General features: G+C 38.8%; 1 protein-coding gene across 8 annotated transcripts in view; it reads left to right on the plus strand.

Moving 5' to 3' along the window:
* Positions 1-371: 371 nt before the first annotated feature.
* Positions 372-20,073, plus strand: part of SESTD1 (SEC14 and spectrin domain containing 1) — a 48,932-nt gene continuing 29,230 nt past the window's right edge. The window contains exons 1-6 of one of the 8 annotated variants that reach the window (XM_086898137.1): positions 372-565; positions 4,115-4,177; positions 4,856-4,958; positions 13,002-13,082; positions 15,451-15,559; positions 18,420-18,510. In XM_086898137.1, coding sequence (XP_086754263.1) covers positions 13,028-13,082; positions 15,451-15,559; positions 18,420-18,510 — 255 coding nt within the window. In that variant the 5' untranslated portion in view covers positions 372-565; positions 4,115-4,177; positions 4,856-4,958; positions 13,002-13,027. Of the gene's footprint in view, positions 566-744; positions 981-1,169; positions 1,268-1,721; positions 1,905-4,114; positions 4,178-4,855; positions 4,959-13,001; positions 13,083-15,450; positions 15,560-18,419; positions 18,511-20,073 lie in introns of those variants that run through there. The other 7 variants (XM_086898142.1, XM_086898136.1, XM_086898141.1 and 4 more) reach the window with 7 other exon arrangements.

Below are 20,073 nucleotides of genomic sequence, written 5' to 3' on the forward strand. Positions count from 1 at the left end.
ACTGCTCTGGAAAAAACAGGAGCAAAATTATGGTTAAGATAGTTTGCAGAGGCCAATTTTTTAAAAGAGCCATTAAGTCACCTAATGATGTATCCAGCTATGAGATTTAAGACTGCAACCTGTCCTAGACTGGTTAAGCTGAACGCAAGGCAAGTGTCCCAGTCAGCTTTCTTCACAGCATTTCTTTCTACATTTCTGCTTGTATTATTCTGGCATGACAGAGTTTTAGGGTGTTTGCCCAGGAGCCAAGACAGACAATGGGTTATTATCTGCCATCGGAGGGGAAACAAAATACACGTCAGTGCTGAACCGAACTAAAAGAATCTCGTGGGTCCCTTCCAACTCAGGATATTCTGGGATACTGAGTGCTCAAACGCTGCTGGCGAAGAGCCCCGGGGACAGCCGACACTTGCCTGAGGCACTCCCAGCGTTCACCTGGGAACCTCTGGGCTCTCACTCAGCACTCGGAGCGGGTCTCTACAAAGAGCAGAACGAGAGCACTGTTATCTCAACGCGGCTGCCAGCGTTACAAACTCCGCAGCCGGACAGACTTGTCCCACGCCGGGTACTTGTGCCACTTGTACCACGGCCCTCGGTGGCCGCGGGGGCCCGTGCGGGGCGGTGTGGCGGCCTGCGGGCGCAGCGCTCGGCCCGGCCGCATTGTCTCCCGGCGGGGCGGGGCGGGGCGGCCGCGGCGGCTCCGCGAGGGGCGGGCGGGCGGTGCGGCGGCTCCGCGCCCGCGGCGGGGGCGGCGCTGAGCGAGGGCAGCGGAGCGGGGGCGGGCCCGCCAGCGCCCGGCGCTCGCCGTCTCCTTGCCGACGGAGGAGGGGTCGGAGCCGCCCCCGTCCCCAGGGGCTGCCGCCGGGCGAGCGAGGCGGTGCGAGGCGGCCGAGGTTAGCCACCGCAGCCCGGCCGGAGCGGGCGGGTCCGGGCTCCGCCCCGCGTCCTCCCAAGCCCGGGCACCCGCAGCGCCGCATCGGGTAAGCACCCGCGCTCCGGAGCGGCTCTGCCCCGGCCCCAGCCCCGCGGAGGGCGGCGCAGGCCCTGCGGCCTGGCCGCGCTTTGTTCGCGGGCGGCGCCGCGGGGCGCTCCGCTCTGGCGGGCGGCGGCGGCTGCGGCTCTCCCGGGGCGGCGGTGGCGGGGCCGTGCTGCACGGCAGCCCCGGCTGCGAGCTCGCCCCGCTCGCCGCCCCGCGCTGGGGGCCGCCGGCCGCTCGGGTGCCGGGGGCACGGCGGGTCGGAGCGGCCCGGGGGAGCCCGCGCAACAGGTTCGGGCATTGTTCGTGCCGCCGCTACAGACGCGGCCGCGGCGGCGGGGGGGGCTCCCCAGGGGGGCTCCCGAGTGGCCGCCGCCGGCAGAGCTTTCGCCTTTGTGCGGGCGCGGGAGGACAGCCGCCCCTCCCGGCGGGCCCCGCCGCGGGTGTCGCGGCAGGCCCGGCGAGGAAGGAGAGGGGTTCGGGCAAGGGGAGCCAGGCGGAGGCAGGCGGGGGCCGGATTCGGCTCCCCGGGCTCGCGGAGCCGCTCGGCTCCCGGTGGGGATTTTTGGCGGAGCGTGGCCGGCGGTCATTCCGGCGGCGGGCTGGGGACGAGTCACGGCCGTGTCACTGCCGTGGCGTCGGGCGCTCCTGGGTTTCTGGAAGCTCTGCCTGGTCGGGAAGCTGATTCACTGCTGAAGACGTCGTTGCTCATAGCTGTGGTTACCCTTTCTTTGATTTTTGACAGGTCTATTGTCCAGCAGTTTGCCTTCTCCTCCATAATTGTAGTGTCCCTTGCTACCCCCTAACAGAGCTTTTTCGCCAGGCACTTGTACGAAGCGATGCTCTAAAGCACTGTTTTTGTGAAATTTATGGAAGCAAGCGTGGAAACAATTAAAGGAGAGTGGTTCTTTATTTTTTTGGACTTCTTGTAAGTTTTTTAATGAGCAAAATTGGTGAGGTTTATGTAGATATGTATTAATAGATGCTTTTGTCTGTTGCTCTCTCATCTTTCTGCATCCCAAAGGAAATATTGGTCCTCTCCATTTTTAGTATTGCAGTGTCTGCAGTGTCCTCACAATTGGATCTTCACTTTGTTCATGCATTATAACTCACTGTGACGAGGAAGTACTGGGTTTTTCCCTCTTTTCTCCCTTCTGTGACATCTGTGACTGCTAAGATTCAATGTATACTAAATAATGAATACTGTTATAACATTATAGGATTACTGGTGGTTTATTAATTGCTGTACTAATAAGTGTTCACCTTTATCTGAATGCGAGCATTTGTAGTCCTAATGCTATTATCTGTACCAAGCAGAAACTTAAGAGGGAAAAGGGGGAAGCTGGACTACAGAATAGGGCTGAAGCTTGCTCAGAGAGGCCTATGGCTTGGTGAGGTGCTGGTCATGCCTTGCTTTTTCAGGAGGAAAGCAATGAGGCAGAGCACTGGAACAGGCTGCTCAGGGAGATTCTGGAGTCTTCCTCTCTGGAGACATCCAAACCCCCTACCGAGGCTGGGTCACCATCAGCAGTTACACAGGAATGTCCCCAAATAGGGTTCCATTAGAACCATTCAAATAGATGATCTCCAGAGGTCCCTTCTAATCTTAATAATCCTGTGATTCTGTGAAAATCTTCCACCAAAACTTAAGAGTAATTACAATGTGGTTTTAGGGGTGGATTTTAGGATTTTGTATAATTCTTTATATCACAGATTGCTGCTTGAAGAGTCCTGTAAAATCATCTCAGATGACTGTTTTCCCTGGAATAGTATGCTAATAGATGATATTTTAATTTAAAGTTTAATTGATCGGTGATGTCAGTTTTCCTAGAAATACAATTTAAGAGCAGGAAATAGATGTATTTTTAAATCTCTTAAAAGAACATTCAGTGTAGGAAAAACTGGTGTGATGTCTCATTGTGTTGTAGGCTGCAATTCTGAATTGGCTATGGATTCAAATTCCTCAGTAAAGCTTATGTAAACAGGGGGAATTTACATAGTTTTGTCATTTTCTGTCAACAAAAAAAAGGAGTCAGGTGAAGTTCAGCTCAGTTTCAGTTGGCTGTTGCTTGACAGTGGTAGTGGGAAGGGAAACTAGAGGAATTTCTCTGAGAACTTTGAGAACAGTGCTACCTAACTGTCAGTTATCTTTAGGAATAGATTATAAAGAGGAACACATTTATTCCCCAGTGATGATGGGTGGGGAAATACAGAACACCTTCAACAGGCAGCTTCTGATAAAGTAGGTAGTCTACCCTGGAGATGAAGTTGCAGGATTTCCAGTGCGTCCCAAGGACTTGCTGTTTGTATTTTTGTTTCCAATCTAAAGGTTGGTCCTCTTGCCTCCTCTCCCATCTTTTTGAGGCTGGCTAGAAAACTTCCTTTAATAGAAAGGTGTTTTTTATTTAAAATTTCATGTGAGTTAGATTGCTGTAATGACCGATCTATCAGAATTACTGTGAAACCAGTGAAGTGTGTTTGTCGTCTTGGTTTTGCCTTTTACACAGTATACACTAACTTGAACTTTTGGGGTTTTGTTGTTGGTTTTCGTTTCATGGGTGGAATTTGATCAAGTTACAAGATTTCGTGCAAGTCCTGTAACATTTGCTGAGGTTTAACGTTTGATGCTTGTACGTTAATTCCGTGTCTTCTTCAAAGAGGGGCTATTTATATTTCCTTATTCAAGTTACACTTTGCCTGTTTTAATTTTATAGCGGTGAATACCTTTGTAAGAATACCTTGTTCCTCTTCACAAAAAATCTACTAACACTGTTGTATTTTCAGTTTAGCCTAAAACTCCGTGTAGGTTACCTCTGATTGAAAGCATACTACAGGGACTCTGGTTCTTGTTACTTTCCTGCTGCTTCCGGTGCTGCCTCAGGAGCATTGCCTGCTAACTATAAACAATGTTGATGTCTACCATATGTTTTGGTAGAAAGCACAGGATTCCTGCTGTCCCACTAAACTCAAATGCCTAGCTTACTAGTATTTGTGGATATACAACGGAAATATGTTGACTCCCCTATCATGTAGCTCTGTGAGAAACTCTTGTTTTCAACCTCCAGGGAAATGAAGTTTTAGATTGAGTAGCAAAATAAAAAAAAATATTGTCAAATGCTTTTTCATTTAAATTTACAGAACCCAGGATCTGGAGCTCAAACTTGTAACCCTAGCAGACAATTTTGCATTCCAGTACCAATGGTAAGTAAGATAGGTCTCTTCCAAAAATAAATCTTTATAATTTTCATGTGTTATATGTGGTTCTTAGGAAGCTTTGATACTGGTGAATATACTGCCTAGAACATCATCTTTACAGTTGGTTTTGTAGAGACTTACTTAGGTTTAACTCATGCCTTCTTTAACTTACCTGCTTTACTTTGTGTTCATTTTGTGACTTCTTAAAAGGCTTTAAAAATCACTGTAACATAAACAAAACTGATATTAAATGACACTGTTTGGCCCCGCAGCTCACAGTGCAGCTTGTGTTACTGTGTCTCATGTAGTGGAAGTGTCTCACAAGGAGAGGAGTAAATGTGCTGCAAATGTGTTAGGGGGGTGTTTAAGTGTAAGACTGGAGATAACTGAAGTCTACTTTATAAGGGGGTTCTGTGGTAGTGGGTGAGAGTAAGGAAAGAAGTTTTAATAGCATTGAGGTAATTGTTGCTGCTCTGATGGTGTTGATAAGTTTGTGCAGGAAGATAAATGAGTGACTTGGGAGCCTTGATTGAGCAAGTAGAAAAATGTGTTGGCAAAGCTTTTTGCTCTTCAGACTAAATAAGAGTGAGAGATTTTTGAAGTGAGGATAACCTTATAGCAGATGCTAAACTCAACAAGGAAGCAAGTGAAAATCAATCTGGAGTGTTGTTTTCCTGTTTCCAGGTGAGAAGATGAACTGCTGCATTTTGGACAAGCTGAAGTTTGGAATGCTGGGACATAAAGAACCCTTTAAGAAGGAAATTACAATAGTTAAGAGGAGATGAAGGTATGACTTAGGGCTTTGCAGAAACAATAATTCAAGGGAGATAGATGTGGTAGGTACTTGAGAATTCAAAGCCAAGATAAATTCCTGTGATGTTGTCAGAGTTGTATTTGGGATGTGTTCTTAGTGAGGTATCATGAAGGATGAGTGTTGACCAGACCAAGTAAGGCCAAAAAAAAAAAAAGTGTTGGAAGATTAAGATAAATGGGTTTGATGTTAGCCTGATGTTTTGGTCACTAAATAGTATTTATGGCTGAACTTGAGACCTCAGTGCAGGTTGTCTGTTTTTTCTCTGTTGGTGCTCTGTTTGCTAATTCTTTCATTTTGCATTCTCTCTTGACCCTAGAAAATTGTATAATTGGAAAATGTATGAGCGCTGCATCTATGCAGGATGCTCCAGGGAGCAGCTTAGAGAGCTTGATTTTATATTCTCTGAAACATGTGACCATTTGTTTATTGATTTATTCATTGTTAATGGAAAGCTACATGTTTTATTTTGAAGGGGGTAAGAGAGAGGGAGAGGTGCTGTGATTACTGCAGGTGGTTGCTGTATTTAATTTGTGATTTGTAGTTGAAATGTTCAGAATTTTTAATCTGAGTACAAAAACTGAAGACATTCATGAAAGTTAAGATTTATTTCTCCTGCACCCACTAACTTAAGGACTAATTTTTTTTGCTTTGTAGAGCAGTGAATTAATGGATTTCTGAAATATGTGAACAAAGTATTTATTTACCAGATCTGGAATATTTCAATGTCTTGTACTTTGATATTTAGTTAAAATTAGCAAAATTTTCAAGTTATTTATATCTTATTGAATATCTTATCTTCTCATGGATACTTTGTGTATTGTGCAGGATGATGGGGGAACACAGTAATTTTTATTTTTATTGTTTTTTTGGCCAGAGAAAATTGTTCAGCGTGTTTCAAGGTCCACACAAAACCATACTCTTCAGCTAATAACTTTTTGGTCAGGTAGCAACTCCAGAGTTTTAGGGATTTGTAAACAGACTTTTTATTAGCCGTTCCTTCCCTGTCATCTTGTTTTAGTCAGTTTTCTTCACTCCAAAAGGATGACTGCTTTTGTGTCTGCTGCACGAGATGGCTTTTGATGTAGGGGGAGCTTTTCTTTTTGCTTCCACTCAGTTGAGTGTCACTATACTGAGCTGGGAATTGAATCCTGAGGCCCTGAGCCACATGCACTTGCAACCTATGCCAAATATGTGTATTGTTATGAAGTGGTAGATTGTTTTCTTATATAAGTGTTGCAAAAAGAACAAGAAGTTCTAGTCTTGCACCCTAGAGGAAAGTGTTTTTCATTTGTTCCAGACTTCTAGCAGTTGAACTATCAGTGCAGCTGTTTGTCTTTTGACTTGTCTACTCATGGCCTGGATTGTCCAATCTCATTCCATCCGCTGTCCTAGTTCTTTTAATGAAGCATAGGAGCTTTCTGATCTTTCATCACAAACTGGTTTTGGACAGTTCCTTAAAGATCTGATGATGAAGTATTTATTTTTCTAAGCACTTGTGACTTGTATGTTGGTTTTGTTTTGTTTGTTGGGGGTTTTTGTGTTTGGTGTTTCATTGTTTTTTTAAGAAGAGGGAGCTAGGAAAGGACTGTGTAATTTTATTCTACTCTCTGTAGGTTATTTTACTTCCCCCTAACCTCACAAAGTATTTCTGTGGTAGAATTTGCAATCTGTGTGATTCTGTACTGTTTCCATGTGACTTCTGACTAAGGAAAATTACCTAAAAATAAGTATTTCTTTTAATGAGTTTTATTGCAGATGGATGAGGAAGAGAAAATGTCTCAGCTATGCTTTGAACATAGCATTTCAATTGACATATTTCTATGGAGAAAGTGGTAGAAGAAGCAGCCTCTCAAGTTGCATTGTTTTATGTATTCTGTAGTCACTTGATAGTGTTAAGCGAGATGGGACTGTACCAGATGACTGCAACTTCTGCTGGTTTGGCTGCCTGTTGTAAGGGAAGCAGGGTATGAGTTGTATTGGTCTTTTGATGCTGGTGGGCAAGCTGTGGGGTTCTGCAGGAAGGTGTATGGTATCTCTCACTGTATGTGAGAGAATGGCAAAAAGTGGCAGGAATGTTGCACAAAACGGAGTATGGAGATGCATACAAAGCCTGTGGCTTATTTTCTCTCCTATTCTAGATTAAAGAGGACTGAAAACTGCTATAATGCTATACATGTGTTTGGCTTGGGCTGAGCCTGGAAAGGGTAGAAAACTCCAGCAAGCTGTCATCTTTGATGCCCCGTGTTGCGGCGCTGTTAGGAATGTCTGCACGTGTTCCTTTGGGCTGGGCAGGTTTGCTCTCTGAACATGGCCAGTGAGTCCAAGGAGTGCTGTTCTTTGAGAGCGTGCTCATTGCTGCACTGTATCCTGGGGCTGGCCTTGTTGTATGGAAAGACTGAGGTGTTGGTATTGTGTCTCACAGCTGTACATGCAGGTGTTGCTGTGCAGCCCTGGTTACATTGTTGCTGTGCTTGGTCCTCTTCCTTTTTTTCCCTCTGGCGCTTGCTTGAAGTCTGAGGAAAAGCTCTGCCTTTGTGTGAAATGAATTGCTGACCATGATCAAAGTCAGAACTCATACACACAATGTCTTTTTCTTCTCAGATGGCATAACCTCTTACTCACCTGTTCTCCAATTGCTGGTTTGCTATTCGTTATATTGCTCATCACTTCCTTTTGATGCTCGTCTTTCTATTTCGCTTTTCAGAGTGTTGAGGGGTTGAAAAGGGGTGGGAAATGAATACGGAAGATGAGTTAAATAGAAGTAGTTTAACAGACAGTTCTTCTGAATTCTCTTAGTATCTTTAGTTAGAAGACAAGTTAAGATTTGAACCTTCCAATGAAAAAGTAGTGGAATTGGAATTTTTCCAAGCTTAAATTTGTTGTGGCTGTGACAATGTGCTTTTGGATCATGGCTTTAGCATGCTGTTAACCTCAGCTTTAACCCAAGTCAGAGTACATTTTCATTGTGTCCATTGAACTGCCATGGCAAGTTGCTGAGTTAGGGTATTAACTGTGCATGTGAAATGGAAATGGCACTGTATGGTTGCATCTTACTTTAAAATTGAAGAAGCTTACAAACTCATGAAATTAGTCCGTGTTTATTATTTTCTGACTTCTTTAGTATGAATTGACAGGTTGCAGAAGATCAGGAATATTTTTGTTGTGTACAACTTCAGACATAGTATAAAACTTCTGTTGGCTTTTTCTGGATAGTTTTTACAGATAGTAAAAAAATTAAAAATACAAAAGTGGTTGAAAAATAAAAAAAAAAATAAATTTGATCATCCTTAAATATCTGAAGTTACTTTTTCTCCTGAGGGCTCTAATGTTAAATATTAGTGCTGCTCATAATATCTCAAAGAGTAAAGACCAAACACTGTTTGCGTATGTAAGCTGATGTTCATCTGTCAAGTTTTATTGTTATTTTGAAACTGTCCAGCTGAGTAGCTGATTTCCAGGTGCTTTTTAATTGAAGACAGCATTAACTAATAAATATTTACAGACTTTTTCTACTTTTGTGGCAGGTTTGTGCTTCTCAAATTACCCTGGGGCATCAGCCCTGGAGACACCTTCGTTTGTGTTCTCTCTTTGTACAGCTTTGCTGTGGGAGAGATGACATCCTTTAATGTAGCTTTAAAGGAAGGTGAAATAATAATCTACATAGATAATTGTGATACTCAGCTTTATTCCTGTCTTTTACATGTGGATTTTATTTCTGTGTGGAACAGATTAACTAGTTTTAAGCTGATTCGGGGAAAAAGAGGGTAATGCTTTGTGGGTTGAAGTTTGCATCTGAAAAAGCCTGCATGCTGGATTCAGAGAATGAAGATGTTAATTTTGAAGGTCTGCAATTCAAAAGTTGATCTAAAAGAAAAAGTGTTTTCAATCTGTATGATTTGAGGCTTTTTTCCTCTGGTACTTCAGAATGTCTATTGTTATTTGTGCTATTGTTTCTGCCTGGACTTGCAAGCTGCTACAGTTTTGAATATAGCTGCCCATCTGCTCCTTGGTTATTTATAGGCAGATTTGTGGAGCTCCTTCTAATCTCTCAAGTCTTCAAAAACATTAATGAATTAAACATCACAATACTCTTGTAAAAAGAGAATTAAATGGAGGAACTGAATGGAGACTAAAAAGGATAAATGACTTGCTGAAAGCCATATGTATATTTCATAGCAGAACAGGGAATAGAAACCAGATTCTTTTTTTCTTGCTTGTAGTCTTGTGCTTAACAGACCAGCTACATGCTCTTGTGAGATACATGCTAAAGGACCGAAGAAAGGACTCATTCTTTGAATCTTGCAACAGATGCTCATGTGCAGACTAACCCATTTCAAGACCTTTTTGGAGAAAAACCATGTACTGAGAGTATTAAAGGTTTCAGGTCTAACAAACATGAATAAACATGTTAATATTAATTCTCATTAACCCTGAATTTGTTTTAATCGTTAATGTTTTGGAGCAATGGTTTCCTCTGGGTTGCTTAGAAAGAAAACACCTGTTACTTTCAGGAGAGCTCTCTAACATCTTCCTTCTAGTTGCCTAGTCAACCTGCTCCTCTTCCCCTGTCTTAAACAGACTTTTATAATGGCTTTAGAAAGTGTTGAGACATTGGTTCTTATTTAATTTTTTAATTCAATGACAATGAAGATAGGTAGCATAAAATGTAGGCGAAACTTTCCATTCATCAGAAATTTTGCACTTTGATGAATTACACATAGTACACATAGTGTGTGAGTTTTTTTTGATTTTTGGCTGGATTTTTTCTTTGGGGGTTTTTTGTTTCTTTTTTTTTTAATTTTTATTTGTTGGGGGTAGGTTTTGTTTTTTTGTTTTGGTTTTTTTTTTGTTTGTGTTTGGAAGAACTTTAGAAATTTTGTGATGTGTGAAGTAAAACATTGCAATTTACAGTTATTCCAGAGTCTAGTAAGGATAGAGGATGCAGCCTACTAAGTTGTGATTTGATTTCACATTAGAGTGCAGCCTTAAATATTGTTTGCATTTTTACCCCTTCTGTAATCTTTTTCGACTATTTGTTTACTGTTTACAATTCTCTCCTTAATGTATATATATTTCATGTTTGTATGAGAGAATTTTTTCCACAAATGGTATTAGTTTCTGCTTGTCAAGGAGGAATTGGAAGAGTTTTCTATTACACTGGAATGCCTTTCAAATATTTAGGTTTTAAATACAAGTATTATACAAATTTAGTGTTGCCACCTTCTTGTGGAAATCTTCAAAAGAATGAATACCTTGTTGGAGACTGACACTGCTATATTGATTTAATAACCTGGAAGCCTATGTCATGTTCTATGTTCTAAATAGGTTCAGTGAGGTTCTTCAAAGTGTATTGAATGTGTCCAGGAAACATATTGAATGAAAGAACTACAAGTTCTACAGATTGGTATATGGTATTTTATGATATTATGGCAAAGTAGATTCTAGGTGGGCATACAGTACTCTAGATTTTCTGAAATTCAGCAAACAAATTTAGCCTCTTTATTTGTTTCATATCTGTAACATTTCAGAAAAAAAAAAGTTATGTCTTTTGATTTGAAAGGGTTAAAATGCAGCTTCCTGAAGTATTTCACTTTCCTCACGTGAAATCTGTTCTCTTCAGTGCTTTTGTTTTTCTTCTGTAGCTTTTCTGTGTTTAATGAAACCAAATGTGGTTTTTTTATTGATGAATAGACACTGAATATGTTTCTTTCAGCTAGATGCTGAAAGCAAAAAGCTATTTATTAAGCAACAAATCCCTCTTTCCTCGTGCTAAATAGAGAGCTTGATGGAAAATTTTAGGAGCCTGCCATTTTGTCTTCCTCCAACAAATTGAAAACTATATATATTTTGTAGGTCTAAATACATTGCAAAAGTAAAAAGCAGTGTACCTTTTCAAAACACATTTAGTAGCTCCCATTGGAAAGTAGATTTCCAGCTTTCTTGAAATGGTTTCACTTTCCAATATTAAAAAAGGCATTTTGTTTAATTCATCCTGAGACTCTTTGGATGACAAAAATGGAGAAGAATGCTAAGCTTGTTTTTTAAATGTGAAGATTTTTTTTTTTTTCTGGTATGTTCTGATAACCTGCTCTGATGAGAGTTTTCTTCTAGATGAAACTATCAAAGCTCTCACAAAAGAGAGGTAATTGTAAACTTCAGGAGTTTCTGGAACAAAGGCTAGGTGTTTGGAATTATCAGCAGTTGTTCTAACTGGTCTGACTCACCTCCCTCCACTCTGAACAGAATGCTTCCTTTGGTTCCAGGAAATACTGAATAAAAGAACTGTTTTGATCCATGGACAGTGGCACTACTGTGGCAGAAAGCCAAGCGATGCTTTCATATTAAATAAATAGGTCTTTTCAGAACAGCAGAAAAACATGTTCCCTAGAGTCAGTAAGTTGATGCAGACTTTTGTTCCTGTGTGAAAGTATGAAGATAATGAAGTGTGTGTAGGTTTGAACTTCATTCATTGATTATAATAAAGAGGCATTTGTAATAATTTGGAAATGTAACTTGGGGAGAAGGGGGAAAAATCATTCAGATATGTGTTCCACATCTTAAGAAAAGGAAAATAGAGAACAGCCGAAGTTGAAAAGCTTACACAGAGTGGTTAGAGAGACAGAAATGACTGCCTGAGTAATTCTTGAATTTTGTGTTTTATGCAACAAATAACTACAAATTTTTGTCTAAAAAACACAGGGAGCTTTAATAGGATGCTTTTTTGAGTAGTTGTTCAAAGTTCAGGCTGTCATGGGACTCAGTTTCCTGAGATAACTGAAAGTTGTTTGTTTCCTTCTGTAATATGTGAAGCCTGAATTTTATATTATTTTCAAAAATTACACCTCAGTATGGAGATACTGGGATAGGAGATGGGAATGAACCTTGTGACACTTTACACATTGGAACAGGAAGAGACAGTAAAAAGTGGTTGAAATTTTTTATCTTTTTTATAATAATTTGATCATAATTTTGTTATTGTTGTTAAGAAGCTCATTGTTTTAACATAAAAATAAATAATTATTTTTCCTCAGGCTATTTGGATTTTTCTGGATTTTTTGGGTTTTATTTTTTCAATTTTTTGTTTTCCTAAGTAATTTATACTTTTTATTCAGTTAACTTCCCCCGTGCCAGGAAAAAAAGTTCTCTTTATGTGCATTCTGAAGTATCCAGAGGGAGAGTTCCAGGTTGCAGTCCTGGAACCAAAAAAGTTTCAATTTTGATCTGTTTTTATTTTGACTGGATATTGGCACGTATCTTGAATTGTGTATTTCCAAGCAGAATTAAGTTTTTTACTTATATGGATTGATCTGTGGAAGTAGGACCAAAGAAAGTTACAAGCAGATGCAAGTTCCTACTTTGTGTAGGCTGGAAGAGGAGGTTCAGTGCAGCGTCCTGTGGAATTGTCAGTGAAGAAAAAAAGCTTCATCACAGTGAATTGGAGTTCACAGTGCGATAAAAGTTGCATGAGGGTAAGGAGGAGGCAAAAGAAGCAGGAGCATTTCCAGGTATAGATTATAGGTAGGACATAGTTATTCAAACTGTTGGATGTTTTTCTTCAGCTGAAGCCTTGCTAATGGCAGTGTCCTGACAGAAATGTGGCATAACATATTCAAATAATTATTATGTTCTTGGTAATACCAGACTCTGCAAAAGCACAATCCTGCTTGCACTTATTTTACATCTGAATGGGCAAACAGATGACCTACCTGTAAATTAATTGTAGTTTATTAGGGTTGGGAAATAGGGTTTTATCTAAATTATCTTGTTGTCCTTGGTTAAGATTCTGCTTTGGTTTTCATGGTTGGACTGTTTGTTTGCACAATGAGGAAAAGAAATTTTTAATTTAATATTTGTATGGATAAATGCTTACAATGATGTTTTTTCTTAAGGTTTTACAGTATTTTAGATTTTGGTTACAGTGTTCTGTTCTTCCTTCAGAAGGATACTAAAGTTTAACACTGTGAAACACTGTAATTTATTTCCCATGCTTGACAGTTTCAACTTCTTGTGTTTCAGAGCTGTGAAAAATAATCTGAAGTAGAATGGAAGCGTCAGTAATATTACCCATTCTGAAGAAAAAATTGGCATTTCTTTCAGGTACAATTTCAGTTTTGCTCAACTGATTCCACCTTACATAATTTGGATGGGATATTTAAGTTATTTATTTGTATTTGCTGGATGTATTTAACAAAAATATATTGTTGGTTAGTGCTTTGTCATATTCCAAAAGAATCTCTTGAACCCTTTTTCTAGTAGGCAAGCTGCTGATGTTTAGGACTTGGTTTTGCTGTAGCCTGTAGCTCAACCTGCAAAGATTTTTAGAAGTTTCAGTCTATATGTAAGAGACTGATGATTTAATAGATTTAATAGACGTCCAGAAATAATCCTTGCTGGTTTGATTTTTTGGTTTTAGAAAAACAGAGTGAATATTTTCAGGATTTTCTGTAGAAAATTTTTCTTTCCTTTTCACCTGTCTTTTCTCCAACATAGAAACATGTGGAAGCAGAATTAGCCATGCATTGCAACAGTTTGATTATTGCCGATTAGTTAATTCAGGGGAGGCTATAATTATCATTGTACTTATTAAAACTTCCTAAATCTTATGTTGAAGGTAAGTTTTTCTCCTCCATCTGCCAGGAAAAAAAAATAAAAGGAATGCTTCAGATTGGGAATGACATTCTCTTGCTGGTTTCACTTCTGTTGTAGATAACTGTGTTCTTGGTGTTTGATTTTTTGATCTAGTGTAGGTAGGTAACTTACAGAACACTTGTCAACTTCAAAAATTGACAAGTGTTCCCATCAATATTCTTCTGGTTTAGTTTATTTTAGTTTATGTTTTTAACCAGTCTAGCTTAACCTGCTCCAGTCACCTAAGAAGCAAAAGCTGTTCTTTTTGTTAACAGAATTTATTTTGCTTTGAATTTTCCCACTTTCCCCAGCAATTACAAATATAACAGTTCCTTTTTAGAAACAATCTGACCCGTAAAACTCAACTCACATTAAAACCTGGGACAGTTCTTCCACAGTAATAGCAGATTTGTAGTGAGTTGGTTGTTCAGCATTATATTGCAAGGGGATATTCTCATTAACTAGAGTGCATTTTCAAATTGCTATTAAAGCTGCCTGATCCATTTCAAAATACAGACATTCTTAGTGGAATGTAATTTATTGAGTGGCATTTTAAATGCTGGAAGCCATTTTGAATCTATGTATTTCTAAGCAGGTTTGATCATTTTGAAATTGTTTAGTATTAATCAGTGCTTTAATTTAATGAATGGTAAAGCTTGTTGCAGTAGTTTTTAAATTCTTCAGTGTATGTAACTTGACAGACACAAATCAGTTCACCATGTCTCTTTACATCAATTTTACTCCATTTAGATTGATAATAGTTTCATTAATGATTAAAAACATATACTCAGAAAAGTAATATTTTAGGAAAGTGTATTGTGCAGTGTTTGTGCCTAATTCTGCTGTCTTTTTTGAGTTAAATTGTTACAAATAATGTTGATCCTGCCTGTTGATTTCTGGAAGCAAAACGGTGGTTTCCAATGGAAATCTATTGCTGGTGTAGCTTTCATGTTGATAAGTCATTACATGTAGCATTGAAGAAAAGGCAAGCTCCTAAGTCAACAAAAAGCCTTGAACAACAACTTTGGTGCAAAATTAACTGAAAAAAAATATTTTTTTCTTCTTTTTTCTTTTGTGATGCTCTCAGTTGCTTTCCTTAGCAGTGTTTACAAGCTGGGGGAAAAACCTGTCAGTTGTTACACAAGATGACTTGTCATGAAGTAATAATTTAGATAATTATTGTGGTCTTTTTGTGAAATGTCAAGAGATTGTATTTCTGGGATTTAAGTTTTGTTTTGTTTAGTCAGTTCAGCAAATGCTGTTTAAATCCAAGCATTTTTCCTTTTTCTCTGCTTCTTCACTCCAATTTTCAGGCTTTCCGCCATTCAGAAACAGAGGGGTGGACAGTCTGTAAATAACTGGTTTAGATTGTTTCTGCTGGAAGCATCTGTCCATTTGTCCTTTCTCATACAGCACCATTCTTCAATTCATAAGTTTAGAAATACAGTTATTAAAAAGTTTGAGGCTGTTTTCCAGCAACAATTCTCTCACAAAAGAGAGGAAAGGAGGGGAACACAACTACTGCAGTGGACTACTGAAAGCAGTAGGTCCTTTACAAAAATGTGGAAAAAATCTTTTTATCAGTGGATCTTTAAAACTCCAAATTTAGAGAGTTTACACAGCTTTAGAAACAGGAAAAAAGCCTGTTGCAATTAAGATTCTAACATATGTTGTGTAAATAGTGTTTGTTCATTATCTTGTATGCACCTCATGGATGGGGAGAATTCCTATCAAGATTGTTTTTATGATGAAGTTTGAGACGACTTAATTGCAAAGTATTTCTTCGGCTTGAACCTCATCATATTAATTTTGTAATTACTTCTTCTTTCTAAAACAGGAGGGAAGGACAGAAGAAGTGGCCTCATTCTGACGATTCCATTATGCCTTGAACAGACGAGTATGGATGAGCTGAGTGTCACACTAGACTATCTTCTAAGTATACCAAGGTGATTTGGAAGGCATTCTGTTCAGAGCTGGGTTTTTTCCTCCTGGTTGTAGAAGGAATCTTTCTATTGTTTTTAATTTTATTTGCTTTTCTTTACGGAATTAATTTTATGTAAATATTTGTTTAGAATGTGATACTGTCTGACTGAGTTAGAAGCACACATCCCAATAGGCTAAGCGATATGTACTGAGGCTTGTCTGTGTCCTTTTATGTCCTTATGTTCTCCTTTCTTGGAATAGCTTTTTTCATAATTTCTTTTTAATGACAGTGCACTTAAATTGCTAAGTAAATTAATGAGCCATCCCAATCAAACTCCTAAGCTTGCAAGGGCAGCATTGCCCATTACCCTTTCTGTGCTACGTGCCTAGGCTTTGTAGCTTGTAAGGCTTCAGTTTAAAAGTGCAGTAAGTTTAAAAATACAGTCTTACCGAAGTTAGTGAGCAGCTTGTGGTACTGCTTAAATGTGCTGTCTGACAACTTAAGTATCCTGTAATCCACAGCTTGCTATAAAATTATTGTTGGTCAAGTTCTGTGCATGTACCAGTGCCAGCTTACAGATAAATGTTTGCTTTTGTATCTTTTCAAATTTCTCTTCTGGAAGCAGAGCAACAATGGCATAACTAAAGATATCCAGTGTACTCAGCATATTGTAATCTATAAATGTTTATAAAACACAGTTAAAGGATCCAAACTTGGGATTTTTTTTGTAAATAAGACTTTAAAAAATCCTGATCGATGGGAGAGAAGCAAAGAATAAATGCAAATTATTTAAAAGTAAAACTTCAGTAGGTATATGAGTATACTGCACAACATTTTAGTTGTGTAAGTTTTAGGGTTTTTCAAACAGCTTGTTGTCTTTTGTAAAGTAATGAAACACCAAATGGTCATCCACACAAGTCATGTCATTGACTTAAGGACTTGGCCATATTTATGGAACAGATGCAGGCATTCTTGTTCTAGTAAGCATTAATTATTCCACAGTCTCATCCTGGTGTATGTCTTTACATATATTAGTGTAACAATAACTGTCTAAAAGCTCAACCAAAGTGCTCTTTGTACTCAGCAGAAACTGGGAAATCTGTTTGAAAGTGAAGTCAGTGTTCCCACATTTAATGCTCTGTGCCAGTTGTGGAAAAAAATACCTCTCTTCTAGGGTGGCAATATGGAAAAATCATTGGCACTCTGGTTTGCATGTTGTTTCTCAGTGGGAAATGCAAACTCTGACCTAAGCGCTTTGCTTTTCATTCTGGAAAGACTTGCCTGGACACTGTTTGGGAAAAATAAGGCTTAGAGGAGGGATGTTGCCCCAAAGCCAGATAGCTGTCCAAACAACATTAATGTTACCTTTTTCCCCAAGTTCTATGTGTAAGGTAATGTAATATATTTGACTTTTAATTCAGTTGTGCGTGCTATACAATGTTACTACAGCTGGTTTGAGATCTGCAGTCTTGTGTGAGTTGCTGTCTGTGTCCAAAATTTGAGAGGCATAACTGCTTAAAGTATCTTGGTTAGAATTTCTTTGGAATATGTGTGTAAAGCCATTCTAAAATTTCAGACAACTTATTTCTAGTGTTGACGTCTACTGTTATGCCTTTCTTTGATGGTATTTAAAATTTTTGGAGTCTGAAAAGGTCTGTTCAGAACTGAAGAAGAATAAAAGTGGCAACATTATGATGTTGTCTGTTCATACTAAAGTTTGCTTCCTTTGTTGTATTCTCTCTATTGTGTCTCAAATCACCAAGCTTTTTACTTTTTATTTTAACTTGCATACAAACATTTGCATTGGCTAAACTTTTTAGCAGTGGTAGGTCACTTCTGAATTTGATTGGTTGGTATTGGTATTTTGTTGTGTCTTGGGGTTTTTGATAAGGTTAGTAGTAGAGGAGCAGATGCTGATACTGCTCTGTTCCAGTGAGCCTAAGGAAGTCATGCCTCAAGATGCTGTAGTAACACTCTTCACCTTATTCTTAAAAGCAATAGTATTGTGCCTTTTGAGTTGGTTTTGATTGCAAATTGAACTCATGAAGCCTGAATGTTCAGACTGCTTCTAGAAAAATAATGTGTGTGATCTTAGAGGTTCCTTAAAACCAAAAGCATTCATGGACTGTTTAAACAGCCAAGTTTGATTAATTTTTCCTAAACTGGCTAGTAAAGTGCCATTTATCCCTCATTTTTTTTATTTTTTTTTTTACTCCAAGATGAATTTGTCTTCCACCCATGCCTGACAAAGCTCAGCTTAAGCATAAAATAAATAAGTTCATTTTTTGTTGTGAAACATAATGCTTACTGTTGCATGCCTTGTTTTTTGTAAGCTAAGGAGATCACAGAAGTAGCTTTGTTTTGTAATTGCAGATTTGGGAAAGATTACATAATGCTTTCCTACCTCACATAAATGTCATGGATTTTATTTGCTTATAACTTTGCCAACACAAGAATTTCAACCTGGGACATGATATCCAGTGTGGTAACTAATGTTAAACCATGGGCTCACTTGCAAGCCGTCTTCTGGATGCTCCTTGTGAAAACTGACATCCTTTGCCTTCCTTATGATACTGTAAATTGATCTCTTTTCTGAGGATTTTGTCAAGTTAATGGTTATAAGACCTTTTCAGAATTGCTACAGTTTAAAGAAAAACTTGTATTATGTTACTTCAGTGCTACTGAAAAATTGTAATTTTTCATATCTAATAATATGCTGGAGCATTAAAATGAGAAGGTTATAAACTTAAGGTTTATAAGACCATGTTTCTATAAGGAAAAAAGCTGTGTAGTTGTATTTTACAGGAGGCTTGAAATCCAAAGCTGTTACGATACTTGTTGGAATGAATTTTATGTTTTTCTAAGTGTTTTTTTTCTTTCAGTGAGAAGTGTAAAGCTCGAGGATTCACTGTGATAGTGGATGGCAGAAAATCTCAGTGGAACGTGGTAAAGACAGTTGTGTTAATGCTCCAGGTAAATAAATATTTATACATTCATAGTTGACTGATGAATTTTATGGATGTGAACCAATGGCTACGTTATTTTAGTGACAGTCATTTCCTTAAAATGTGGTTCTGTGACAAGCTCTGTACGGCAGGAAGAAATTCTGAAAAGCAGATGTTACAGCTCAGTCAAGTAGGAAACAAATTTTTTGTGTGCTGAGAACACAGAGTTGTAGACCTTTTTCTGAAATGGAGTTTTAGTTAAAAATTTACAGAAATATGCTCGTGGCATCACCGAGTAGTGGGAATGTGCCAGGGCTGCAGTTCACACAGGTTGCAGCTGAGCAGGTTTTGATGCAGTATATGCTGTACTACCTGGTTTGCTGTGCAATAGGTAATAGTTGACTTAGTTGTGGATCATAGTTCCAGTCACAAATTATGTTCTGTGTACTTCAGAAAGTAGAAGAAGAAAAATTACAATTTCCAATAAAAAAAATTCTTAAAAAAATATATTTAAACTCTTCAGAACTGTGGGCTTACAAGCAGAGTCTTATTTCTGCTAAACAGTATAGATTATTTTCTGGTCTCAGTGGTCAAAGAAAATACGAGATACAGCATTTCTAACACATTAGAATACTTGAATACCTTCCTTACTCCACAGATGGTTCCTCTTTATCAGAGCAGTTTTCCTCACAGACTTAGGTGAAGCCTCAGAAAGTGTGTCATATACGAATAATTTATTTTTTTTCATCCTGCTGGATCATTGTTGCTTCTGGGTTTTGAAGTCTGTGCCAAGGTGTCTTTCACCTATTCTTGACTAAGATGGTTTTGCTGTTAATAGAGTTACAGTCCCTTGTGTTCAGATCATGATCTTAACTGGGTTTTGCTTCAGCCACTGTGTGGTTGTGAGGGTCGGTGGGAACTGCAGCTAGTGGGGAAGGTCAGCTCTTTGCCCACACCCTTATTTCTCTGGCTTCCTGGCAGCACTCATCCTGCCTCTGCAAAGCTTGCAGAAACATGGGTTGCATGTCTGTGTCTTAAGTTTGAGAAGGAAGCAATAAAGATTTTCCTGAGTTAATTGATCACTTGTGCAGGTCACATGAGATTTCTGTCTGCTCCATCATGTGTAGTTCTCAAAAACACTTCTGTTTTGTTCTGTTCCAAATATTGTCTACTTGTAAACAGTTTTTGCATGTTCATTAAAATGGTGCAAGAATGGAATTTTTTGTTGCTGATTTCTTTAACTTCTTTTGAATTCAATTTTTATGAATAAAATTAGGTATTTAAAGAGAAATCCCATGGATTGTGTCACCTTTATATCACTACTCCAATTAAACTTTTTTTCTAGCTGATGAGTGTAGGGTAATCTACATTCAGTGGGACATCATAAAATCAATTTAGTAGATTAAATTACTGATTTAGTCTGAGAAATGCCTTCCTGTTAGTATTTTGATGAATTAATATGTTGAAATGTCAATATTCAACCTTTTCATTTTAGTCTAAGTAATATGTACTAAAGTTTAGGATAGGATCTTGGCATGTGATCTGGTAACAAATATACAAATTTTTTTCTAATATGATTCTTACATAGAAG

The sequence above is a fragment of the Cyanistes caeruleus genome, chromosome 7 (genome assembly GCF_971803275.1).
Source record: "Cyanistes caeruleus chromosome 7, bCyaCae1.hap1.1, whole genome shotgun sequence".
Taxonomy (NCBI): domain Eukaryota; kingdom Metazoa; phylum Chordata; class Aves; order Passeriformes; family Paridae; genus Cyanistes; species Cyanistes caeruleus.